Source organism: Triturus cristatus, chromosome 6, assembly GCF_964204655.1.
Source record: "Triturus cristatus chromosome 6, aTriCri1.1, whole genome shotgun sequence".
NCBI classification, from domain to species: Eukaryota; Metazoa; Chordata; class Amphibia; order Caudata; family Salamandridae; genus Triturus; species Triturus cristatus.
In genome coordinates this window covers 614,093,910-614,121,366 of record NC_140589.1, presented here as the reverse complement: position 1 = coordinate 614,121,366, position 27,457 = coordinate 614,093,910, and the positions used below count along the sequence as shown (strand labels likewise).

General features: G+C 41.9%; 1 protein-coding gene across 2 annotated transcripts in view; it reads left to right on the top strand.

Annotated features, from left to right (window-relative positions):
- The window catches only part of RARS2 (arginyl-tRNA synthetase 2, mitochondrial), a 201,638-nt gene that overhangs the window by 148,932 nt on the left and 25,249 nt on the right, over positions 1–27,457 (top strand). For both annotated transcript variants that reach the window (XM_085611098.1, XM_085611097.1), the window contains 2 exons: positions 10,818–10,885; positions 17,121–17,230. In XM_085611098.1, coding sequence (XP_085467224.1) covers positions 10,818–10,885; positions 17,121–17,230 — 178 coding nt within the window. The remainder of the gene's footprint in view (positions 1–10,817; positions 10,886–17,120; positions 17,231–27,457) is intronic.

Below are 27,457 nucleotides of genomic sequence, written 5' to 3'. Positions count from 1 at the left end.
TCCTTAATTGCATTCGCAAAATAGAGAATCACAAATTTTGGGATTCTTTATTTTGTGATGGCCTTTTGGGATGATACATCCCAAAAGGCTTTTTCCCATTCGCAAACGGGCCGATTCAGAGAATCGGCCCGTTTGCGAACGGGAAAAAGGCTCGATACATACGGCCCCAAATGTATTTATTTGTAACTGTGCAAAGCAGTGACAGCCTAATACGCAAAACTAAGGGGGAATCAAAGTGGGCCAAAAAGTGAAATCACTACAGGACCTCACGTCTGTGGCAGTGACGGAGGCTCAAAATTAGAGAGAGGTGCACTTCTAAAACTCCAGGTGAGCATGGCTCAAGGCAGCCTGGGAGCTAGAGCATCACCAGTGTAGTGAAGAGATTGGGAAACTGCTGTTGCAGCAGCAGGTGGTCACACCTCTGGTGGCTTGGCTGCCCTCCATTCCGCACAAACCCAAGGCAGGATTGTGGAAAGGATCAACATGGAGCGAAGTTTGTCTTTGCCCCACCCGCCATAATACTGAGCTTCATACCAAGGCAGTCAAAACAAAACGCAACAAAAACACAATACAGTAATGCAGTATAAAAACACAATAGCATGAAAAACAACATTACACATCACAACAACAAAATGCAATACGATAATTGCGCACAAACATTCTTGTCACACATTACCACCTCTAGAAATCTGCTTTCATAATACCCTGGTAAAAGCTGTTGGCACCAAGCACTGCCTTATTTACCACCAAAGACATGCACCTGTCAAAAATGTTTTGTGATCTAGCCCCAGAATAGCATGCAGAGGAAGACAGAATTAATGGAGACTCTCTTAGAGCCAGGAATGTAAGGATCTCAGCTAAGACAGAAGGCGACAACTGAGGTACTTAAAGAAGTGGCAGTCTGGGATTCTAAACATTACCCCTGCGATAATCGTTTAGAGGATCCACCAATAGTACAGGCTGAGTTCTCCAAAACAGAGGACTTTCATGATTTACACTCCTCCACCCCCAATGGTATGTTAAACGTTAAGGATGAGAATTTGAATGACGCGATACTGGAGACAGCTCGGAAAAGTTAAAGTACAGTTATAAGGTAACCCAATATTCTCCCTCCAAACCGCCCCCACCCTCCTCATCCCACCCACCAAACGTGTTTCAGACCAGAGAAGAGCAAGGAAATGAGCTTGAACTAATATTAAAATACTTAAAGGTAAAGGGGTGCTGGCAAAGATGATCCATCAAAACTCCTTGTAGTAACTGATGGCAAGCAATGAAAACGGAAGCAATGCCTGCTACTTTTAACAACAGAGGACTCACCTCAGCTGGGACCAGTGCCTCTTCATGTGTTGCAACCAACTTTTGTAAAAGGTCTGATAAAACATCCATGCTGCCAAGGGATCGCTGACAAAATATCCAAAACAAAAACATTGTGTGGACAGAATATCGTGTCAAAAATATCGAGGGCCAAAATATGGAGAAGGTAAGTGCAAATGGGTAAGTATATATTTACTATTCTTAACTCCATATCTACTTACCTTGAAGATATATATATTGTCATGGTACATATATGTGGAGTTATATATACTAAAACTTTGATTACCTATAGAAACTTAATTTCACTATATTTTGGTCCTCAATATACTTGACATATTTTGTCCCACAATATTTTTGTTTCCAATATTCTGTCTAAACACCCTGCAGAGAGTAAGAACTATATGTAAAGATGCATATCTCTGCACTTCCCAGACAGTTGTGCCATCTGAACTTTTTTGATTTTCTGCATCTCTATTTCCCCCAGTTGTGATTGTTCCTCAAACACTGTTTTATTGCTCCCTTAAAAGAATTTTACACTTTGCCAGACTGTAGGCGCACCCACTATTTTTCCTTAGTGAGGTACGACTATTGCTCCATCACCAGACGGTAGAGAGACACTTGGTTGGGAGCAATATGTGTTAGTTAAAGTTACAGGTCTTTTCTGTGCCCCTCTAGTAGGCCTGTCTACTGACTCCTTCTGTGGAAGATATGTTTAGTGCCCTATAAACTGGGGTACTTCTTCTCCCTTGATGGTGCGTCGTGTATGTTTGTTGGAAATTACATGTTTGTGTGAGTTATGTTGCATGGATATTGTCCTCCATCAGGACTTAGTGACTGTAGGACCAAATGGTGGTTCTCTGCTCAAGGGTGAAAGCCAGTCTGGGCTCCCTCATCTTTGGAGCTGGTTTTGGGCCCTCCATCTATGAGACGGATTATCAGTTTTAACCCAGTCGAGGGGTTAGGCCCTCCTTCCCAGAGAGCATTTAACAGTTTTACCCCAGTCAACACCTTGATATTCCAAAGGTCATGGACATTGATGTATATGTTTTGTATAATCTAAATACCATGCAGTAACATGCTATTTCCGTTCTTAATCAGTATTTGGAACAACAATCTATGCCAGGTTGCCTGCACTTCCAAATAAAAAGTCCGATCCTGCTAAAGAAAACCCAAAAGGTCATGACCTGTTGCATCTCCACTGGCCCAAAAACAAGTATTTAATTTGCTTATGACTTTCCACTTCCTCCTTTTGTCTTCTAGTGTAATATTCAAGATGTTCTTCCTCACTATGGGCCCTATTACGATGTCGCTCAGGCGGTCGGACTGCTGCCCGCTATTGCGGCGGTCAGGAGACCACCCAACATCAGGTGGCGGTCCGACTTTCATATTACGATGCAACAGCTGAGCTGGTGGTCGCAAAGGGCTCCTTTTCACGTCCGCTAGTGCTATGGTCCAGGAAAGGGCCACAGCACAAACCACCACGCAAAGGAGTACTTACTGCACCTCCATGCACCGTGTGCCATGCACCATGTGGAGCATGGCTCACGAAGCATGGAGGTGCATGGGCTCTATACATATGTCCCCTGGACCACTTTACAGTGACTCACGACGGAAGGGGGCCCTGCTTTGGGTCCCCTAAATCAGTTTCTGGCAACCTTTTCATGGCGGTCTTTCCAAAATGAGAAGGCTGTCACTACCTTCAACTGCTCCCCTCTTATCATCGAGCCAAATCTCTTGGAATCACCCTAGACTCGCACTTAAACATGAAGAAAAACATTAGTATGATGTGTAAGGGCGCAAACTACCAAATGAGGCTTCTTAGAAACCTAAAACCTTTCCTCCCTCAAAAGGACTTTAAACAGGTGGTTCAAGCGCTTGTCCTGCTGAGACTAGACTATGGTAGTGTGACGCTGTGTGGCCTCCCTAAACATACCTTGGCCCCGCTTGAACGCAGCTGCCAGACTGATCACTGATACAAAAAAAATTGATCACATCTCCCCAGCCCTAAGAACTCTAAAATGGTTGCCCTACGAAGCAAGAATACAGCTAAAGATTGCAAGTCTGACGCACAAAGCCCTCCACCTCAAAACCCCTGGTTACCTGGCTCAAAAACTAGAACTATCAGGTGGGGGCAGACCATCAAGAAGTACAAATTCTCTACTACTGAAACCCCAGACTTTTCGCAAAAGGAGAACAAGGCTCCGAGCCTTCTCTGGTTTGGCACCAAAGATCTGGAACTCCCTCCCTCCGGAAATCCGCAGAATTCCCTACACGGCTGCTTTCAAACATGATTTTTTTTTTCTTTTTTCTGACCTAACAACTGTAACACCCAGTATTGTCTACCTTTCCATACCATGCAATGTTTGTGCATATCCTTGTACATTTATATTAGCTCATTATGTTATCCTCTCTTACTTCCTCGACAATGTTCCTCTTTTATCTTGTTCCCCCCTACCATTATTGTGAAGCGTTCTGATACCCCTCGGGGTCTTGTTCGTGATATCGTAATTCTGACGGCAGTGCCTGCTTCAGCACCACCTCCATTCAGGATTGCTATTATGACCATCGCCCTGATGGGATCACTGATCCTGTCGGAGGCAGCGTTCTTCCCCACAACCCTTTAGGGTACGACTGCCTGGATTGTAATCGGGCGGTCGGACCGAAGGGCTGTCAGTCGGTCGTACCACCATCAATGGTCTGTCGGTGGCAGTCTGCCCGACATCGTAATAAGGACTTATATGTCCACTCGTCACTTAGCACACGATTGTCCCTAGAAAGAAGTCTGTCTTTACAGACTTACCATTCAATGACCTCAGCAAATCACAAACGTCTTCACTTTCAGCACTTGAGGTAAATTGGTAGGGGAGACTGATCTTTTGCCTACAATGGAATCTCGACTTTAGAGCCTGCTTCTGTTAGTTTAATCCTCAGATTTTGCTTGAGGTACTTGATTTATCATCTGGTTCCCTCAGCTTGACTTGCCCGATCTCTTGAAATTAATGCTAATGCATAGACATTCATAAATGGACTTTGGGGTAGCATCCTTCAGCCATTGTTCTGTGGAGGTGTCATTCGCATTCTGGTTCAGCCCACAGCATACAAAGACCTGGCACCAGGTCACCCCCTTCAGCCATTGACTTTTTTGCCTGTGTCATTCACATCTTTGATCAAACCACAGGACACTGGTGTGTTTGGATGTCATGCAATGAAAGTGACTGCGTTTTGTTTGGTTACTTGTAAATGTGCATTGGGAAGGTGCGGGCACCAAAGAGACAAAAAAGCCCCTAGTTGCATTGGCAAATACATTCAAAGATATGTTTTATATAGCGTTTCATGTACATTTTCTTTTTTACATGGCATGGCAATACCTCTGATGCTTTTATTTTAAACAACCTTCTGTAGTAGATTTAGGAATCACCATTCAAAGAAACAGTTGTTTTGTTTAAAGCAGGAAAACATTTCAAGTCCACTTCTGACTTCAGAAGAGAAGGTAAAGCGGCTGTTAGCTGGAATTAATAAACTTCATATCTCATGCTCCCCCTAGACTGCTGCAGTCAGTTAATGACACCTGTTTCTAGTTGTGCCGTTTGTTTCTTGGAGCTGATTACATTGGAAAGGAGTGCTCTGATTCATAGTAGGCTGCATGTATTGTGGAAGAATGCCTGCATTCTCTCTGCACCCAGTAAAGGAATTCCACCTATGCTGTTACATTTTTCTCCAGCCAATTATGTTTTCTGTCGCTTGCAGCATGTTAGCTACATCCAATGATTTTACAAGGTCTCTTTACTTAATTATTAGGTGCCTGTGATGTGAATTGTATTGTCAACATCGTGAATGCTGTTGTGGTCGAGGTTTTTCATTTAACACAACTACCTAATGTGAGCATTTGCACAAGAATCTAGTGTCTTCTATGTTTTCTTTAAACACAGAGTATGTTTGAGGGCGCCTGCTTTATCACTATCAATTAAACAGAGGTTTGAAAGAACCCTCAATACTTTGTCAAAGTCGTATGACAGTAGGCGTGTTTTAAGACATGGAAACAATTTGTTTTGCCTACTCCTTTTTAAGCCTACCTCTGCACCACTTGCTATGTCATACTTATTTGTACTCCTTGGGACAGCTACTTTTACTGCTTTTTTTTATTCCTCCATATACTTCTTACTCCTACATTAACTCGTACTTATACTTACTGTTACTTAAACGTGCTCTCAATTCTAGTTGCTCTGAGTCTTACTCCTACACTTACTCTTAATTTGAATCCTGCTTTAACTCCAACTTACTATTACTTGTGCTAACGCATTCTTATACTGATACATTTACTCTAATACTTCTCTTACACCAACTTCTACCTAACCTTACTTATAATTAGTCCTGCTCTTACTCTACTCTTGCTTCTGCACTTCTTATCTTACTCCTGCTTACTTTATACCCCTACTTGTTTTTGCAGCTGAATTTGTAATGCTTACCCATGCTTTTACTTCTGAGCTTACTCTTACTTCTGCATGCTCCTAGTTCTGCCCTTACTCTTAGTTCTACATTTACTCCTACACACTCCAACCTACTTCTACTCTTGTTCTGATAAATCGTACTCCTGCGTAAGACTGCTCGTACCCCTACCTTTAGTCTTAATGCCCTTATTTACACTTCTCTTACGCTTACGTACTCATACTTCTGCTTGCTTCTACTTACATTCATCCATTCTCATGGGTTCATCATCGATACATATATCCAGTCGCCCACTCAGTCCCTCATCATTCAACAAACAATCAAGCAGTCATCCATTCACTAACACTTGAGTCCATTGAGCTATTAATTCCTCTTCCATCTATCCACATACCCACCATCATACTGCACACCCATCCAACCATCCTTTCATCCTTGTATCCAACCATCCAATCTTCCAACCAAAATCCATCTCCATCTTCTTGTGCCTATATGTGTGTTGTTTGACTTTTGTGCTTGCACACTTTTTGGAATTGTCTGTATGTAAGTGCCTATATGTAACCCTGGGCGTAGTTCGCGTTGTAGCTCTACACGTAGCTACGCGAAGTGCACTTCGCTCTACGCGAGCTACGCGTAGCACTACGCTAACTGCGTAGTGCGCTGTTCGCAATCATTGCACAGTGCCGGATGCTTGTCCACACTGTGCAATCATTGCAAACGGCATCTTGCACAGTGCAAGCGGTCGTTTTCTGCCGCTCGAGTAGATTTTTACTCGAGCGGTAGCTTTCTCAACGCGGATTGGTAGTTTCTCATCACGAGCGGTCGCGAGCATACACGACCACTCGCAATGAGAAACCTGACCTCCCCGCGTTGAGAATCTAGCCGGGAGGTTTATTTTCCACGCTTGCGATCGGCAACTTGATGTTGCAGATCGCGAACGAGGAAAAAGTCTCGCCGGGATGTCATTTTGCTTGCTCGCGGTCGCCAACTTGACGTTGAGGACCGCGAGCGAGCAAAAAATGCCCGCTACGCTACGCGTTTTTGCACTGTGCTGTGTGCAATTCGCGTAGTGTGAAATAGCGCAAACTACGCAAGCGTAGTTTTCCGCCCAGGCATACCTATATGTGTGTGGTCTGTTTGTGCATCCTAACATATCATACAACAGCCTACAACTATTACAATACAACAAATAATCTATACACCTGAAAAATGTAAAACTTATTGGCTTTTCCAAGGCTGGACATTAATTTAGCCACAGTGCAAACCAAAATGTTAAGTGGAAGCTGAAAGCCTAGTAAATCAAAGCAGGATTGTTGCCTGTCATTGTTAATAATACAAAAACTGTGGTCTTAGACAGAGTGAAGTTGGCTGTTTTACAACTGAATGTATTCAGGACCTTGTGAGATCTTATGCAAGAAAACAGAATCTAATAATAGAGATGGGCCATCAGCCTCATCTGATGTGGCTGTATCTTCTCCTCTCATGATACTAAATCCTTAGTGCCCATCTTTACCACTGCTTACCATTCTGTTAAAAGAAGCAGAGGACTTACCAAACTGCTTCATTAAATCTACTGTCATTGAAACCTATGAAAACTGCACTGTGGTTTTTGGGGCATTGACCTTGGACATGCAGAGTCCTCCTAGGCTCCATCTCTGGCAACTTGGTTTTCATGCAAGTCGGGGCACAGACCGAACTCTTGCTCTAGCACTTTGATGAATTAAGTATAATTTTGCTTCTGGGCAAGGAAGTGCTTTCAGAAGCTCCCCGGAGCCTCCTGCAACCTTATATGTGTGCAACTGATGATTGATTCCAGCTCTCTGAATTTTCTTCACCTCTTGGCCGCCTTCAATATGGTGGATCAGACCACACTATTGAGTTGTGTGACTGAAATTGGATTTGAGGGGTCCGTTGCTGCTTGGTTTTTATCTTTTCTTAAAGGACCGACTTATCACTCTACCTCTTTGGCTGTCAACTGTGGGGTTCCATAGTACTCCTGTATTTCTCCAATGTATTTTAACATCTGTATCCATGCAGTTGCTCAACTAAGTAGACCATTTGACTGTCTAGCTGTTTAATATGCAATTAACAAGCCGTCTCAACTATCAAGCGCCCAACACAACAGACAGTTTGATTGGCTGTCTGCTTGAAGTACTGACACAGAATTTTTTAAACCTTAACCCAAACTACAGTGAGATTCTGTTAGTTGGCAACAACATTGAGCATCGGTAAAACACTCTGACCTGAGATCAAGGGAGAAGCTCCTGAACAACCAGGGAAAGTTAAATCCAAGGGAGTTGTGATGGATCATGATCTGTCTGTCTCCAAACCCAATTTAGTTCTGATTCATCTGCAGGCTTGTTCTCACTAAGACTCTCGTGGAAACTCCTTCCGTACTTGCCATGTCACCTTCTTGCTCAGGCATTTTTACCATGTGAAAATAATTAATTATCCTAACTCCTACCCGATTCCTTTCTAGCCAAATTGCAGAGTGTTCTGAAGTTTGCAGGACAGAAAGTAACCAATCAACAAAAATTCCACCATGTGACACAGGCAGGAATCCATCACCACTGGCTTAAGACACTGTGTCATATCTACTAAATGTTTTAAGAGGCTGAAAAACAGCCCCCTCTCCACCCCCCTTCTTGACTTACTCTCCACAACCCTCTGAGAAGCATACGCTCTGATATGCTACTTCTGCTTTTGATTCCCTGTTTTAAATGAGTTTGGACAGGCGGCCTCTCTTTTCATCTGCTCAGTTTCCAGCTTTGGAACAGTCTCCTATCCACATTCTTTCCCACCTAGCCTTTATAATGGCCCTAAAACCCCATCCCTTCTGCTAGATCCTTTTTCCTGTTGGTTTCATTCAATGTTTCTGTTCCTCAGCACCGAGACACCTCTAAGTTAATGAACAAGACATTACAAAAATGAAAACAAATCCAATCCTCTGGTTCTGTTTAAAATTATGTTTTGCAAGCATTCCTTGTCTGAAGTTACTTCTTTTCCTTTAACTTTAGAGAGTTGAACTGGGACTTTGTACCAAGACTTCCTACCCACATGTTGTATTTATTAGGGGTGGGCGGAATTTGAGTATTCTCGCTACACAAAGCTCCGCAAAACGGTAAAAAATTTCCGCGAGCACGCAGAAATTCCATGAACACGTGGAATTGCATGTTCGCGATGCTTTTTTCCTGTTCGCGAACACTGTTTGCGTGCTCGGGGAGAAAATATCTTGCGAACACGCATTTTGAGAACGCGAACAAACAAAAAATTCCGCAAAGCCGCGGAACGAAGAATATTGGGCAATTCCGGGTTCTCCGCGGAACGCAAAATTGGCCAAATTCCGCGAGCGGAGCCGAATTTACTGCCTAGGCCTAGTATTTATTATGTTTTTAAAATGTTTCTCTATATTGGGAATAACTTCTTTTTTGTATGCTGATTTATATTAGAATTGTCATGTACCAAAATATGCTGGGCTTGTGGAAAGCATTATTAGGAGCCTTCATGGTATCCTATTCCTTTGAAGCAGTTTCTTAATAGACTCTAGACAGTTTTTAAGTGTTTAGCTCTTTAATCACTAGTTAGTACTCACCCCTATATCAGAGTGCCTGACGGGTTTAAGTCGGTGGTGAGAAAGAATGGTAGGAATATCAGCGTGGCTTTGCTGAAACCAAGGAGAGGCCTACCTGCATGAACTTCATTAAATAGTAAAAGGTGTTCGATTGACGGCAGGGCTGTTATATTTTGCAAGTTTAATATGGTGCCCAGAATAAAGTCCTTTCATTTTACTTGTGGAGATAAGTCAGGTTGAGCTTGTTTGTGTATTTTAGGAATGTTACCAAGACTTTTCGCATTTGGCAGTTGCTTGACCGACACGACTGTTTCTTCTCCAGTCATTATTTGGGGAGATGAGTGCCTTCAATGAACGGACGAGATCACTGGGTGTAGCTGAATTTCTTTCACCTATAGATGACGACTAGTGATACCTGACTTGCCCATGCTTAGGCTGAAGAGAGAGAGGACCAGTACAAAACTAAACTAGTTGTTGCATGTCAATTTCAGGACATGTACCAAGATTCAAGAAACTAGAGAGCCTTTGATATGGAAGCACCAGGTGTTTCAAAGTTCTTTGAGGGCTGATTTGATGGTCGTGGATGAATTGGACCTGCTAAATAATTTGTGGGTCTAATTTTGCACACTATTTTAACCCGCTTATTGTTGACATTGTTAAACTCTCAGCAAAGTTTGTTAAATACGCGTTTAGAACTACTAAGCGTTATTTTGCCTATGAAAAAAATTGAAGAACTTCTGTAGCCTTTCAGTAGAGACTTTTAAAGTATATTTAAAATGTATTTATTTGCAAGACTTGCAGAGCAATTTGAAATTGTAATTTGACAAAGTACGTTTAATCGTCATGATGTTATACATTTTGTTAAAGTAGCTGGACCTGTGTTTAGAGTTTGGGACTGTTTTTCTAGCATTGGTCTGTATTTTCTCATTATATTCTTTGACTATGTAGTGGATGTTAATCTTTTTTTGGTACAGGCCTGGAGAACTAATGATTGAAGCACCTAATTTTTCAGATTTTAACTGTATGCGGGTTTTTTTTTAATATCCTGACTTGAAAATGATGGAATGATACGCAGCTGTGATCAGGCCAGCGTATCTGAAATTGTGCTTTACAACTATGATGGTGAATCCGGTTATGTTTTCATCTAGTATGCTGCTTTGAAAGAAGTAAATATTTTTCAATATTGTTTCATTGTGGCAGATTTTCTAAGAAATAGCAATTAGAGTTTTTGAGGTTCCCTTGTGGGTGTTAACATCTCCTTATAGAAGGCCTTAGTGCTTCCTAAGATTCTTTACTAAGGACCCCACACATACCCTATGTTGTTATATTACTTGTATGTTGTTATATTCTACTACTGTTTAACCTGAAATAACTTTGGCTTTATGTTGTTATATTACTTTTATGTTGTTATATTATACTACTGTTAAACCTGAAATAACTTTAGCTCTTGGGGTACGTTTTAATCCTATAAACCATATTACTATTTTAGCAACAAAAGAACTGGAGGACCCAGAAGATACAGCAGAAAAGGTTGGACTGGCAGCACTAATTGTTCAGGTAACACTGCTCGGTTTAATGACACAATTAGTTGCACTTATTTTGGGACACTCCCTTTGCATCGACATAGCAGACTCTGCTAGGAAACTCCCCCTACCCAATTAGCTTTTTTAAAGCCGTGCTTATCTTTACAACTTTTATTTTGGAGGTTCCTAACTGTAAACAGGCTTTTGCAACACATTTCCTAAAACAAAAGTGTCCTAAGCCAATTATGACGCTGCTGTCACCAGCATGACAGCAGCGTCATGATTGGTCTGAGCGCCCTGGTTTAGCACTCAGGCAGGGAGTGGGAGCCTGTGCATGTTCTCCTCCCAGGCTGGCCAATACAGCCTGGCGGAGACCATGCTAAGCGGGCATGACTATTTGGCCGGCCCAAGACGGCCAGCCAAACCATCATGCATACCTAAGTGCCCCAACCCTTTTGACTGTGATGACTGCCCAGCCTACCTTGCCCCTTAAAACTGCCTCAGTATGGAAAAATAAAATGATAATAACATTGTGTTATAATTTTATTTTTCCTTTTTTTTCTTGCTTTTTAGCAGTGGGAAGGCGCTCCTCAACCTTAACGGAGGAGCCGCCACTGCCCATGGAAGAGGTCTGCTAGCCTGTAGACCTATTCCATAGTGAGTGACTAATCACCTCCACTACTCATTAGCCTCCCTGTAGCCTCATGTGAGGGCAGTAGACTCCATCCATCTTGAGTGGGACTAAGCTTTAGCGCACTGTCAGACCAGGAAAACTTTGTGCTCTTATTAGGAACAAACAAAAACACGTGCCACGCCTTTAGCGGGCGCTATACTTTGAGTTCACTGCAGAGAAAACACAGAGTGCTCTTGAAAAAGTAAAAACGTGACAAGATGGCGTAGCTGTCTGTAACCTGTCCCTGCAGCCCAGTGGTCTCATTGCACAGATTTAGAAAGCTGTTATGCAATTGTGCCAGAAGGCCCTAGGATACTTTTCAATAATACTTAACTTTCCTTCGAGCATATTTATATACAATTTCGCCTTATGAAGTGATGCATGGCCAGCACACAATAGAAAATAAATGATTGTATGCTGCGGTTTGTTTGGTGGCTGTAAGTATCTGGACAACTGGCAGACTTGATATCCCTGCGACTAGATTCGCTAGACAGATATCACTGTATGCTTCTTCAGTGCAATAAGAAACGGATGACACTTAAAAGCAAACGCAGGTTGGAAAAAAGGCAGATAGTTGATTGTTTCCAGCAATATAATTTTTGGGGAAAACTTTTTGCGATTTGCACAGGTATTTCACATCTCTATTTATCTAGAAAGAGAAAAAATCGGAAATATTGACCACTGTGTACAAAATTCAAAAACTATGGTTAAATATTTTTTTCCACTCTGTGTGTTTCAGAAAGATGAAACAAGGGTGGTTGTAACACAGCAAACCTTTCATGGATCCTTAGCCCTTCCTGGGTAAATCACAAATCCTGGTACCCTTATCGTAGATATTTGGGAAAAAATAATGCATGTTTGGCTCGAATATGTTTAGCAGAAAAAAGTTATGAAGGCTTAAGAGCAAACTGTCCCCAAACTTAGAACAGGGGCTCAGCACTGGGGATGGGCTTACCCTCAGTACTTAAGGAGTTGTTAGTGAATACTATAGCTAAGAAATGAAAGACCTATTTAAAAGAACACTAAGGTGCATAGTAGGTTGAAAATAATAATAATGAGGGTAATGATATATATGAGACAATAATACCCTCCGTGCCAAAGTGTGAAATTGTGCCTATTTATTTGATGATACAGATTTTGTGGGTGGTCATTCTTTGAAGGATCAGGATTTTTCATAGCACAGTTCTCTCAATTCTATTTCATTCATTGTATAACCTTTAGAGAATTAATGTCCAACCATCCCCTGGTCTAGCCACATCCATAAAAGTAATAAAGGTTTAGTAATTTTCTCTTGAACAACAGAACCTTAGACCTAACAGCCTAATATGGTAAGCGTATGGATGAAGCAAAGATTCTTGTCAGATATTAGTACACTTGTCTAAAATATCTACGTAAAAGTGATACAGAGCAGAAGTATATGAATTAAAGCAGGAGTGGGGCGAAGCACTGATTGCAAAGATAAAGCTTCCCATCACCAATTGGTGGCATATAATAGTATAGGGTTATAGTTAAAACTGTTGAATTCTAGGACTTTTAGGTTTTCTTTTAATCATAAATATAGTAAACAATATTGTTTACATTTCTTTACCAGTCTTCTTGCCCTTATCAGGCTAACACTTCTCATTTAATTAATGCTAATCATGAAAGTGGTCGTCTTTGGAGAGTTGAGTAATAAAAAAATATCCTTTTATTAAGTTTGATTTTAAAAAACAATTAGGCTGCATTGAGAACCACACTGTGGCCAGTGCATATCACCTTTCAGTAATTTGTAGGTGTTCATTGCCTGGTAGTAGTGACGTGTGACGTGTTTTTTGCATTTTCTGCTTATGTACCCCCAATACATTTCTTGTATTCATGTATCCAAGTACACATTTTTCATTTATAAATCTGTGCTTCATTTAGTATTAATTGTACCTATACAACATATATTATTTTTGCTTTATTATGGAGAAAAAAGTAGCTAACCGACAACAGTTCGGTTCTTTACAGGTTACACTTCACCTAAGAAACTCTGATGGCCACTTTGGGTAAGAAAGTGGGTTATTAGTTGAAAAGGATGTTAGTTCTTCACAAGTGATAAATCTGCAACCTTCCGTCTACTGGAAACCAACTGCCCCATTACAGCATTTGACCCGCTCAGTGTAGCGAGTCAAGGCACTCCAAACGGAGGTGGTATGAAATTGCCCAGTCAGTGATTTTACCTATAAAAGGAAAAGTACATAATTATGCATACACTACTCAATAGTATGCATTCCTTTCCATATATATACATGATGGTAAGTGGCAAAAACAATGGTGACACCCTCCCAAAGGTTCACACCCTTAGTGAACTCTGAACCATAAGACCAATATACCCCTGCATACACTGGACGTGAAATAATGGAGTATAGTTATCAAAATACAGGCCTACTGGATTTGTCAGGGTTTCCCACATTATTAAAAGCAGAAATATGTCCTTATTAACCCGCAACACCATTAAACTTACTGAGAATAGTACCATCTTACACTGACATTCATTAGGGCATGTAAAATTCACTGCTAAATTTGTAATAGTCGATAAAGCATTTCAATGACCTTCATTAATACATGTAATGATTTCACTCCAGGAATACTTGAAAAGTGAGCAAACTTCTCTTCGTGTTACTAACTAGACCCCCTGGAAGACTAAGGGTGCCATTTAAAAAAAACTTTTTGGGGGAACCATTTTGGGAGGTACTGCACTTAGAAGCCTCCAAAACTCTTAGGGACACCACAGGAGCAGAAAATGTATATTTGTGAGCATCCCACAAGATTCTGGGACACCCTTTTCGCCAGGAGCATGCATATTTAATGACCAGCCTCACCCTGCAACAATGGTGTTTCTTGTCCTTTCTTTTATTTTATTTTTAATTTTTTATACATACAAACATGCACTGTCCCTCCTCATCCTGCCTGCGAAAAGCACAGATAGGAACAGCTGACTGAGTACACCTGCCACTTTCCAGACTCTGGCACGGGGTGGAGGTGGCACCCGTCTTTGCTCCTGGGGCTATGGCCTACCCCAAGAGCCATCAGGCTCTTCTCTTTGATCCTTGAGGAGCTAAGGGGGCCACCGGGGGACGCAATAGATTGCCAAGAGCAATGATACTCCAATGTTTCTTTATTGATTTTTGTCTCAATAGTTTCCAGTGGGATAGAAGTCCCCGGGGACACATAATAGCATACATGGAAATGAGGGAGGCCACTAGAAGAGGTCCCACCCACACCTCCATCTTTTGCACACCAGGTCTGGTCCATCCCCGGGGACCATTTAAAGTTTAGCAAAGGGGGGACCACCCGTGCCTTATCTGACTAGTCCACTGGGGGAACAACAATCCCCAAGGCTGCCCAGGTGCACCAGGGAGCATACTTTCCCCCTTCTTTGGCCCAGGACAAAAGGCATAGATAAACACTGTTTTTGGTAAGTAGGGGTGGAAAGTTCCATAATGTAGGCACCTCTGCCCGATCCTGGGTTGACACATAATCAAGCCACCCTGCTCTAATCTTCCTGCTTAGCATTTTGGTAATTTCCAAGATCATGCTGTCAAGTGTTCTGTTGAAAGACCTCACAGTGCCAAAGCCTGGCCCCCACCTACCACAGCTCTCTGGTTCCTTCCTTCCAAAACCTCAGAGGGCTGCCCTTCTTGTCACTGGTTCCAGGAGTCTTGCTACCTTCCGTTGTATCTATGGCGTTGAGCCTTCCCAGACCAGGTGCAGTGTGAAAAGTAATTGGCACATGCAGATTCTGTCCCCATCCTTTTATTTCCCAGAAGCAGTCTTAATTACTGGCAAATGGCTTTGTTTTGTAGAGCGGCCATTGATCCTCCAGCTGGCCAGCAGAGTAGTTACTTGGCCCATCAGTGTGATTCAAAGGTCGGAATGTAATTCAGAGCGGAGTCAGAGAAAAATGATTAATTGTGAAGTGGTACTAGGCATGCATATATGTGGAAATGAATACTGGATTTGCATTTGGTATCCTGATTTACCATTGGACATCACATAAGTCTCTAGGCTGCCTGACTATGGCTAAACTGTAAATAGGTGCAGACACCGTTAATGCCCACTCATAATATAAGGCCTACATAGGTCATTCCAAATCCATGAAGGACCCTTCTGTGACTGGCTACCTTTGTGAAGATACGGGGCTGAGTTAGAAGGTAGTCTCACATACTCATCCCACACATGTGCAAATGCATGTGCACGTGTTAATTTGCAGCTAAACTAGGGTCTCTTAAGAAAACTGTGTAGCAGCGGACCTTATTTTAAAAGGTGGACACTAGCAGCTAGCACTCTCAAGCCATTTTTCAGTGAGTGAGACACCGGTAGTGGGACTCACAACATAATTCATACACTGGGGAGTCCTAAATTGATGGATGAAGGAAGCAGTTCATCACATCTGAACACTCGGATGTGCATAGGAAGGAAGTGGAATAAATTCTTGCCTTACAGTGTCTCCCATTCCTCTTTACATACAGGGGAAGCTAGGATTTTGTTTTCAAACTGGCTCCTCTGCATTTTGATTATTGAGATAACAGGCCTCATCTTGATTTGATGTGTTCTATTTTAGAGACACAGATTTTGATTATTGTATAATATTTAACTATAAATTAATTTATAGAGCACCTTATGATATATTTATATCTATTTTTTCACACTCTCTCCATAGAGCTTTGAAAGCATTCCTTTTCAAGCCATTTTTCTGGCTGATTATCCTTTCTGACTATTGAATCCCTATTTAATATGTTCTGAGTATCCTGTTCCCAATTTTAATGTATGCTTGTTTCTTTTCCTTTCCATGCTCCTTTTGTAATTCACATTTTTTTGCTGCATATTCTTATTCCATTTTTCAATGGTACTTTTTGCCATAGCTTTGCAACTGCCTTAGCCCGCTGTTTGTGATATTTTATATTGTTTGATTCAAATATTTAACAACTGCCTTTCCGCTAAACAGCATCAGTTGTGCTCTTAGCATAAGGATTTTGTGCTTAGCAAATTCAAATGTGGACGAAAGAAATATAGTGTAGATTGATAAATGCATATCAATATTGTTTTTCCTTCTGGCTGGCTACAGCGGCTGGGGTGGCAAAACGGAACATTGCGAGCGCCTGGGGGGCGGTTGCGCCTCCACAATGGGACCAGTGGCTCAGGGACCTGGACTGGTGTCAGAGGGCGGAGGAAACAGTCTATAAATCCAGGGGCTGTGTGAAGAAATGGAGGAGGGTGTGGGGCCCATGGTGCAGATTCCGAACCTTCAGAGGCGGTGGGGGGCAGCGGTAGCGGGACCTTTGGGTAACTCTCCCGATCCTCAACTCTGTAATGTACCACTGTTGGTTTATGTGCCTTTTGCTCACTGCTTTGTCATGCATATGATCTTGAGCTATGTTAATAAAAAAAGATGTTTAAAAAAAAAAAAATATTGTTTTCCTAGGTGAGAGTGAGACCAAAACTTTTCTATTTTGTTTATTTTTTTCATAATGTGTAACTGTAGGAATCGCAGATGTCATAAGTTTGCTAGGTTCCAGCATCTCCTAGGTGCCCTTTAAACTGGAAATAATGTGAAATATCCGATAATTTTCAGGATTTCAAAGGCCAGCTCTTGTCTGATTATCAGTTTGATTGGGACCGAGCTCTGCAAAATCGAGGAGACACGGGAGTCTTCTTGCAGTACACGCATGCAAGACTTCACAGGTGAGCCTGAACCGAAATGATCTTCCAAATAATTTCCACTCCACGCTAGCCTATTTTACTCCATTTTAATCCACTGAAATGTTTTGCTCATTTACAATAAGCTTTGTAAACCATTTAATACTCGAACATAATCAAACAATGACTGGTATGTAAGAAAAAAGAAAGCATGCATTTAATTTATCAAGACAATGTGTAAGGTCAAGAAGAACCAAAATGATCTGCCTTTATGAGAGCATAGAGGATAAGGGGGAGGCCTCAGGGAGTTCAGCGGAGAGTAGTCTCCAGCAGAGAACCTCCTATTTACGAGAATATGGTGGGTTAAAACACAATCAAATAACCTTTCCAGGTTCCCGGGTAAAGGCCAGCGAGCAGGGACTGGTTCGAGCTGGTGGGAACGGGATGGGTCCCAAGAAAGAATAGTTACTATTGCGTTCCAAAATGATAGACCCCTCAAGTGAGAAACTGAAAGCCATCATATGCACTGGATTGTGATAAGCTTAGGAGTCATGATGGTTATGTGAGGCATGCTAATCCTCTGGGAGTGGATTCTTACCCCTTTGATGATGTTCAAGGTCTCTACTTTCCAATCGGGAATGGGAGAGGTGTGGAGTATATCGATTGGTAGGAGGCAGGGCATCAGTGGTCGTGTCATATCTTGATATGGAACGTACCTGGGTTTAAATCTTTTCGTGGAAGGAGGAAATTGTCATGAGGTCTTGACCTACTACCCAGTGCTGTACCTTCAGGAGACCTGGTTGCTGAAGGACCCAGCAGTTGAGGGGTTTGCTGCTTTAGATCAAAGTGCTCAGTCCTCGGCAAGCGGTAGAGCAGTGTGCAGTTTAAGATTGGTTTCGGTCCGCTTTGGGACGAAGGTAATTAAGCTCCAAACTTCAGGTGTATGGACTCTTGTATAGGTAATTGACTTGTTTACTAATGATGTGGGGATAAATCAGATGATATTTCCTAATGTAAATGTCCCTCCTACTCACCCCCTACTGGAATGTGAATTATATATACTAGACAGTGTTGTAAAAAATATTGCTGCTGGACTACCCAGAAGCTTTGTGGTAGGAGGGGATTTTATTGAAAGATCAGCTTTTAAGGAAATTGATGAGTCAATGAAAGAACTGAGATCTGCTTTATACATTCATATAAATTTTCAGTTAGTGCAAGGGGAAGGTATGCTAAGGTTCTGGCCTGCCTAGCTAAGTTGAATTTGGTTAATATCAATGGTCGATGTAATGATGACATTCCGGCGGCCAGAACATTTAAGTACAGTATTTGTAACATGCCTATTGATTTTGTTTTCGTTCCAATTCATCAGTTCCTTCAGGTGAACAATTTTAGAGTTCTCGATCTAGGGCCAAGCGACCTTCTTGCTCTTAGTTTGAAACTTAAAGACATAGCCTTGTTATGTGTATGTCCTACCTTGGCCCCGGAGGTAGTCTATCACAGGAGAATTTGGGCTCAAATCACTGAAGATGCCCTTGAAACCCTTTCCTTAATTGATTTTGAATCCTTAGATTTGGAATCAAGCGAAGATGTGATGGGCTGGTATTGCAGATTAACAAAGCAATTACTATCCCATTTTGAACTAGCAATGAGGGGCCCTCATAAAGCTTGTGGGTCCACAATGAAGGGGGACAGCTGTTTTGATGACTCCTGTCGGGAAGGTAGAAGAGTGGCGAATAGGATTCGCCAGCTTCTGAACCTCGATACAAGTACCACCAGCCTAAGGGAAGCCATGGTGGCTTTGCAAATTGTTTATCGAAATCTGTGTGCCCAAAAAAATAGGGTAAATTGGAAATTAATGCTGGCTATTATTGTGGATAAAAATAGCAGGAAGTTCTGGAGGATTCTAAATTTGGTAACCCTTTTATCACCATCCTCTTTGGAGGCACATATCAGTGAGGTAGACTAATATAATTGTATTTACTCACTTTACAGGTGTGGTGGTTCTGAGAACAGGGTAGTGACCGGGTCCTTTCCCCAAGTCGATATGGAAGCAATCGCAAATACACAGACTCCAATCATTTTTTCAGAAATAATCATGCAATATGAAGGCTTCCCGGGCTGATGACCCTGATGGTCTATCATCTGTAATCTTTAAGAAAGATCTTAGGAAGTGGGGTCTTAAATTGATTGTACTTTTTAAGTGGGTAATGCATTCAGGCTATCCCCCGGACTCCTGGAAAGGAGCTATTGTAAAGCCCAGTCACAAAAAGGCAAATTGGATCAACCAGCTAATTATTGTTTGATTAGCCTGTTGGATATTACTTCTTAATTCTTTGCTCAAACTTTGCTAAAGTATTTAGCTGCTTGGGGTTTTGATACTGGGCTGATTCCCATTGAGCAGTGGGTTTTTAGACCAAAGTATTCGACAATGGATCACTGTTTCTCTGTGTGTGGGGTCGCAAGGAGGTCATTGGAGCTGGCAGGTGGCCTGTGGTGCTGCTTCGTTGACTTCCAAGCGGCCTTCAACAGAGTGGACAGAAGTATGCTCTGGTGCAAACTCCCATCAGTGGAACATCTCTTGGGCTCTATTGGGTTTTCTGATAGGGCTTCATAGTGACAACTGGGTCCAGGTTGAGGTAGATGGCTCAGGTAGTTTGTCGAGGAAAATCCCAGTAGAGCATGGTGTGCGCCTGGGGTGCGTTTTAGCTCCTTTGTGTTTCAGTTTGTTCATTGCAGAGCTTCCTAAGATGCTAAGTGCTACCCATAGTTTTTCACCGAAGATTGGGGGTATGCATACCAGTTGCATACTGTATGCGATCGATCTCATAGTGATGGCTCTCATGCCTATTCGGCTTCAAAGAAAACTTAATGCTCCGAACTCTTACTGTCTCAAAAATAAATTTACTATTAATGTTGATAAACCAAGACAGTGTTCTTCGCAAAAAAAAGAACCTTTATCTGGTACCTAGGGAATGTACGGCTGGAGCAGGTCCATGAACATAATTATTTGGGTGTTCTCTTTTCAGATGATCTCCACTGAGATAAACGTATGGCTTCTCAGAAACTGAAAATGTCAACTGAAGTGAAGGTCCTGAAAAGATTTGTTTATTGATTTGGCAGCTGTACATTTGAACCCTTAAGTAGGATGATCCAGGGTAAAGTCATTCCTCAGGCTCTTTATAGGGCTGTTGTGTTAGCAATGGATAGGCGGGGTCAATGGGAGAGTCTAGAAGGGTGTCTCCTGAAACTGCTCCTCGACCGCCCTCAAAGTGCGATGATCCAAGCTATAAGGAGGGAACTAGGCACCATTGCTTGCCATACCCTGGCAGGTGCGAGAGCCCGGCACTTTTTTTTATGATTACAAATGTGGCTCAGGCCGAAAGGTTATCGACCCTAATCCTTTCTGAGGTGTTGTCAACTTTCTCTTGCAAGAGTAATCCTGCCAGTAATGCTAGGCCACCTGGGGGGTTCCTGACTTACACCCGGAGGAAGGTAAAGTTTCACATATCAGTCGACTAAATTGCACCCTTAGGAAATGTGCCATGGAAACTAGTCAAAGGGAGGATTTGCGCTATTTTAAGAATAAGAAGTCTGGTAATCCCTTCCTTACTCTTCAGGAGAGTATGGAACACTTTCCATTTTTATATAAAATCCTGGATAAGTCCTTGAGATATGAAATCTTGCGTTAAGGAATGGCAGTGACCCCAGATGGTGGATGCTAGGTTTGAAGTTGGAAATTATGGAGAACCAGGGCAGTGCCCCGGGGGGGTCCCAAGTACTCTGTGAGTCATCTTTTTTTGGACTGTATACTCTTCCTTGAGTAAAGGAGGAGGTTTCTCTGCCCCGTTTTCATAAAATATAGATTTCAGGATGTAACTATTGCTACTGGTCAATTCTTGCAGAAGATGGTAACCTCTTATGCCAGGCCCTCTATTGTCAGTTGATTTAAACCAAATGTGCTAGGAGGCCGTTCAAAGGGGAGGCCTTGGGTTGTGATAGTTTTCTCGCACATTGCACTTTATAGTGTTGGTTGGTAAAATTAGATGCATGCTCTGGGCCGCTGCCAAGCTTTCTAAATGCTGTTATTAGGTATGTGAAAATGGGGTTGGGTTGTATGTTGCACTTTATATTGCCCTAGTTGGTGAAATGGGTTGGTGGCGTAGGGTAATATATTCTCACCAGCCAAGAAAAGTATGGCCCTGCACCTTGCACTTCCAAGCTTAAGCAAGATCTTTTATGGCAAGGATAATATTGTAAAGATCAGTAACTGCAATAAAACATAGTCTCTCAGTTCTGTACTTTCATTCCCCATTACCTTTCCACAGTATGAATGTGATGCTTCTTCCACTACAGCACTTAATTAGAGCATCTAAACAGAGTAGAAGTCTTTTTCTTTAAATTAGGAACTCTGGTGGAAGCAAAGCTCCTCCATATTCCTACCACAGTCCTAAGTTGTCACTCTGTCCTGTTCTGAAAATAACTTCTTGTAAATATCTCCTCGTGTGCATCTTCAGGGGCTGCCTAAAAGCACTTATATCCAAAGTGGGCTGACCAAAACATGAAAACAGACAGCATAAGGCCATGACTGCCTCTACTTTTGTGTAATATGTCTAATTAAATTACATGGCAGCCACCTGAGATACCCCAAACACTTTCTAAGAGTTTATGTTTTGGGCAGTGACATGGACCAGGCTGAACACATTATTGGTTAGGCCACATTATTGTTAATTTACGGGCTGAGGCGGGCAAGGGCAGTGCAATGTATGTTCTGGTTATGATTCCATAGAGAGAGACGGCCTGTGCTGTGCTCTGGTGTAGTTCCTTTAGCATGGAGGAAGGATGACTTCAGACCACACCCGCACGCGCTCACTCTCTCACTCACTCGCTCAATCTCTCACTCTCTCACCTTCTCTCTCTTCCCTGACACCTCAGCAACCCCTCTCCAACCTCATCACCTCTCCTAGACATTAACAATTGCCAGTCCATGTGCTCCATTTACATGTACCCGTACCTCCAGGTTTGGCTCCTGTTTGACAAAACGTTCATGTAAAATTTGGAGACATGCTCTCTTAATAGTCTCCTAAACAATGGAGTAAGCTTTCCCACTCATGGACAGAGTATCTAGTATTTTGGAAAGGATGCCCCTTTTCTTATGTATTGCAATACTGAGGGCGATTCCGTTTTTCTATCATTAAACATGGTGCTGGGAGTTTGATGGCGATCCTGTCTGAGCCTATTGACTTAAGCACATTACTTCTCAGAAACTGTCTTCTTTCATCCTTAACATTAGTTAGTTTATGACGTGTGCAAGTATTGTCAATCAAGCCAAACAAGCCACCATCTATCCTCTTCCTTCCAGATAAGGTGTCTTTAGAATACCTTCAGGGAGACCACCATTAGCCACTGTTCTGGAGTACAAAAAGGTTGTCAGAATCCACATCACTATATAGAAAGACACCTCACCATTACACATTTTAAAATAAGAAAAGCACTCTGAGGCATTTTATCCACGTGAAGTCCAACTTGCCAGCCGTGATCTCTTTGAGACTACTCACTTTGTGAATTTATCAGCAGATCAAAGATTCAATGTGGAGGAGGATGGGCAGCGTCCTTTGTGGGGCTGTCATCTGGCATCCTCAAACTGCTGTGTGCTCCTAGTCTGTCTTCTCCTACTCAGCAGACGGATCTGGATGCCTAACGTTTGACTGGTCTGAGAGATGACCAATGGCGCCCTACTGCCTCTGCTGTGTCTCTTACAGTAATGTGAAAATTGTGTTGAGTAGCACCAGCTTCACGCTGGGGCAGTTTAATTTTTTGCACTGAACATACCTACCCATCTGAAACTAGCTAAGATATAAAAGTAAAGACAAGTTGTTGCCCGAGATTTAGGGCTCCGGTGCAAACCTTATCCACGACATGGACATTCAATATAATAACAGATTTTTGAGCCATATTATTGGCTTGGATGCACTGCATAATGAGAAATATCCTACAAATAATAATTTAAAAATGTTTCCTGGGGGTGGTCCCTAGGCCTAAGTGTTGTTAAATGAGAGGACGGTGAACACGCTCCAGGTGAAATGCTAGCAAGCCTTAGTATGACTGCACCGTATATGCCCAATGTGACAGCATTGGGGGTAAGACCTTGTTGAATGAGCGTTGGTGGAAGAGGAGCATATCAGAGCCACTAAAAGAGATAAAAAAGCAGCAGATCTGGAGAAGAAAAAGGCAATAAGGGAATTATTGTAACCCCTGGACAGCAGGCTGCCTTAAGATGTTCACCAGGAATACGCCATGATGGCGTATGAACAAGGGGCACACAAAGGGGAGCAGGAAATGTTGTGCAGGAGAGGATGAAGAACTGAGAACATGGGACCTAATGATTAGAGGAGATAGTAGAGATTCACAGAGAAGATCAACAAACCAAGATGGGACCTGGCTAGGCGGGCTGCAGAGGCAGTAGTAGAAGATTCAGAATATCTGGAAAGTGTCATGATGTAATCTGAGTTACGAAGTGGAGTAAAATGATAAATATGTGAATGAATCCTCTTGTGCTGTTGTTGCTCTCCTGAGTGTTAGCTTCCTCCAATGTTCATTTTTACTATTAGATCCATGATGTGGCCGCATAAGGTGTCATCCTCCTTCTCCAACAAGCTCTACTTGAGTCTGGGCACTTTTGTTACCTTTATCCATCTCTCCCTCCTTTTTCATTGCCCGTTTGGGGTTGTATGTTGGACAACTGTAGGAAGGACATGGATAGCAAGACCAGTCATAGGTTCTGACCCAGGCCCTTTCATTCCACTTCCCATGACACTCCTATTGTTCCTAAAACTTCGTCACTTACTCTGGCTTTCATGGAGCTGTCAGGTTCACATGTCCTGGTGGTGAAGGGACAGCCGGGACTTTGACATAGCCTGATGTCAAGGTAGTAAACGTATTTGGGATCTTTGCGTCATAGGCAGAGGCACTCCAACTGGCTCTCTAGTGAAAATTGTGACCTAAGATTGTGTTTAAAGTGCTAGTGAGGTGAGGTGACAACACTTAAAAAAAGGGCAAAAACTAGTATGCAGCATGGGTCTGCTTTAGGCGGGGCAGGGAGTATATACAAAGGAGTGTCACGTGTGCATCCAGGGCAGTCTTTCGGAATGGTGTGGAGGGGCAAACTGTTTGTAACCAGAAATGAAGGTTGAGTGGTGAATAAAAACAACACCGAACTGTAAAATCTACCATTTGAAGTGATAGTGGCTTGCTTGTCCCTCTTGTTGGTGTCCCAGCATGGCTTGTAATCCGCAGCAGCAGTTAGGTGGCACCTGCAGGAGACTCCACTTTAACTCCAACCATAACTCCATCTATTGTCACTCTTTAAGTTTTAAAAGTAAAGTTTAAAAAGTAGGAAAAAGGGAAATAACAGATAGCAGGTTCACAATATAGTATAATAACATTGTATTGAAACCATTTGAACAATAATAAGATAGAACAAGTACATTTTTACAATTATATGTAGTAAACAGGATAAGAAGGGAAGGGAAAAAGAAAATAGAAGGGGCAAAAAATTAAAGCACTTCTCGTGTAGTGAAATTACCATAATTCTAAACAGTAGTGACATTACAAAAAATCATAGAGTACATATCAGTGAAACAAAAAAGCAAAACATATTGCTATTTGTATGGAAGCTTTAAGATGAAAAGTAACATATTCAAGGACGTTTAAATATGTCATCAGTTAAGGGTTGTTGTATGAAAGTCCTTGAAACTGAGGAATCTAGAAAAATGGTTACTGGAGACCAGAGAGAATTTTGTTTAATAGTAAGTGACATTGGTACAGTATACCCTCTGTTTAGTCCATGATTATAACAAACACCATACCACCATGCTGGAAAGGAGATATGCAGATCATTCTTCCAATTTTTAGTAATCTATTGAAATGCGACAGCAATTAATGAGTCTACAATTTGTAAATGTAACAGTACAACAATGCCAATCATCAGAAAGACTACCCAAAAATAAATTAGTAAAAGAGAATGTTTGTATGAAAAATAGATTTAATTTGTTTCTACACTTGTAACCAAACCTGATAGGTAGTGGGACATTCAAATAAATTATATTCAATATCAGAAACTGATGCAGAACAAGACCAACCAGACGATGACATGGCGCTATCAAATTTCTGTAAAGAAGCAGAAGTGATCAGAAAGCGGTTATAAATTAAGAAGAGCGTTTGAGTTGTGTTGGCAGCACGTGGTGTCTTGCCATAATTTGTTCCACAAAGGAATAGGAAAGGAGGTGTGAAGATCAGCTTCTTATTGTAATTCTAGGGTTGATATTTTACGATCAACAGGGGGATAGGTAAGGTGGGTATATATAAGAGAGTAGGGGCAGTTAGCAGTATTGTTGGTATAGGTGAAATAGGAAGAGGGGAAATGGGTAACTAATAAAGTGAAAAGTATGTGGTAGAAATAGAAGAGATCAGTGACTGAAAGTTGTGTCGATATGAAAGAGGGAAGTGAAAGATGGATTGAGCTTGCGAAAAAGAGATAGGTGAATGGTTATGTCTCAATTGATGAGTCCATGATAGACCTGTATCTCTCCAGGCTTTCCAAAAGATAGCTTTATTATTGGTTTTAATTAATGTATTGTACCCGATCGAGGAATTGATCTAGAGGTGAAAGAGAACAAATATGAAATGGACGTAATATTCTGCAAGCATTTTTGAGAATAGGAATAGACATGGAATAAGGGTGTTGAGTAAAGGACAAAAATTCTGCAAAAGAGAAAGGTTGAATAAAAGATAACTCCAATTCTGACCACAAGGGAGATCGAATTGTGGGTTGTCCATCTTGAAAATGTATTGACTGTTTTAAAAAGCTCTATAGTTACTCATCCTATGTATAACTACTTCCTTCTCATTATTCGCCAAGACGAAGAGACAACTCTGTTATTCACACCAGGACAGTGAAACACTACTCACACAGGCCACATTACATACAAACCCTATTGCATCTATAGCATTCCTAAGGAGTACCAAGCTGCCTGTCCGTAATTGTGCCTTGGTGCTTCATAAAGCGCTAGATAAATATGACAATGCAAACCATCATGTTCATTTAGTGCACAACAGATGACCCTGCTTGCATAAAGAGACTCAGCGTCCTGGAATTCAAAATGCAACTGGGAAACAAAAACTACATATTGTGCTGGCAAACAATATGATGATAACAAAGAGACATTGTACTGGTAATTTTAAGGTGTGCCATTTGACTTTTACACTACCGGAGTCGTCATTACATAGTTTGTCCACAGTAGCTAAAGAAAGAACAAGGGACATGTCTACTGTCTGCTTTGAGTAGAATGGGGGGGTGGGAGGTTGCGGCAAAGAAGTGTACCTAGGAATCCTATTAAGAGGGGTGGTCTACGTCATTATGGGTGTGGCTTAAAACATGTAAACTAAAGTCCTGTGCTTTACAGAGTGTGCTGTCTGACCAGTATTTAGGTGCTGCAGTGTGAATTTGCTGTTACTGCATCCAGACATACTACACAGTAATCAACGCATATAACTAGAACAAGCCTGACCAACAATGATTTGGTTGTGACTAGTGAGAATTAAAAACGTTTCACTTCTGCAGAGATGAGACTGTGAATTATTGTTAAGGTCTGCAGGAGGCTAGCGGGTTTCGGAGTGTCTCGATTATCTCCATTCTCCTTAGGACCACTTTCCTCTGCAGTCTCTCACTCCGTCACACACGTGTGTACCCTTTTACTTCCTACATCTCTCTAAAATCCTCAATGTGCATATCTCTCTCTTCATCTTTATCCTCTTCTGCACCGTTGTTCTACCCTGTCCTTCTGCATATACTTGCTTCGATCACTTTTGCTTCACCCCCAGCACACACAAGCTACCCACCACTGCACTGTAAGCACTGCATTTTTGTTTCTTTTGGCACGGTCATTTAATGTCAATTGTGTACCTCTGTCACACAGTTACCCACAATTACAGTTGGCATCGCTCTGTGCTCTCTATAGAGAGGCCAAGGATTGCATGTGCATGTAGTCTGCACACCTCTACGACCCACTGACCGGCACTGGGAAGAACTTGCACTGCCGCCGGCCTCAGCTTTTGAGCTTTACACCGTGCCCGTCATAAATGCCCACCCATAACCTAAACTCTCTCAGAAAACTACAGAAGCGGATACTCGTAGGGAATGCAATATGGAATATATTGTTAAATATAGACAGGCATTACATCGCTGACATATGGAATGGCTTACGGGTTTTTACA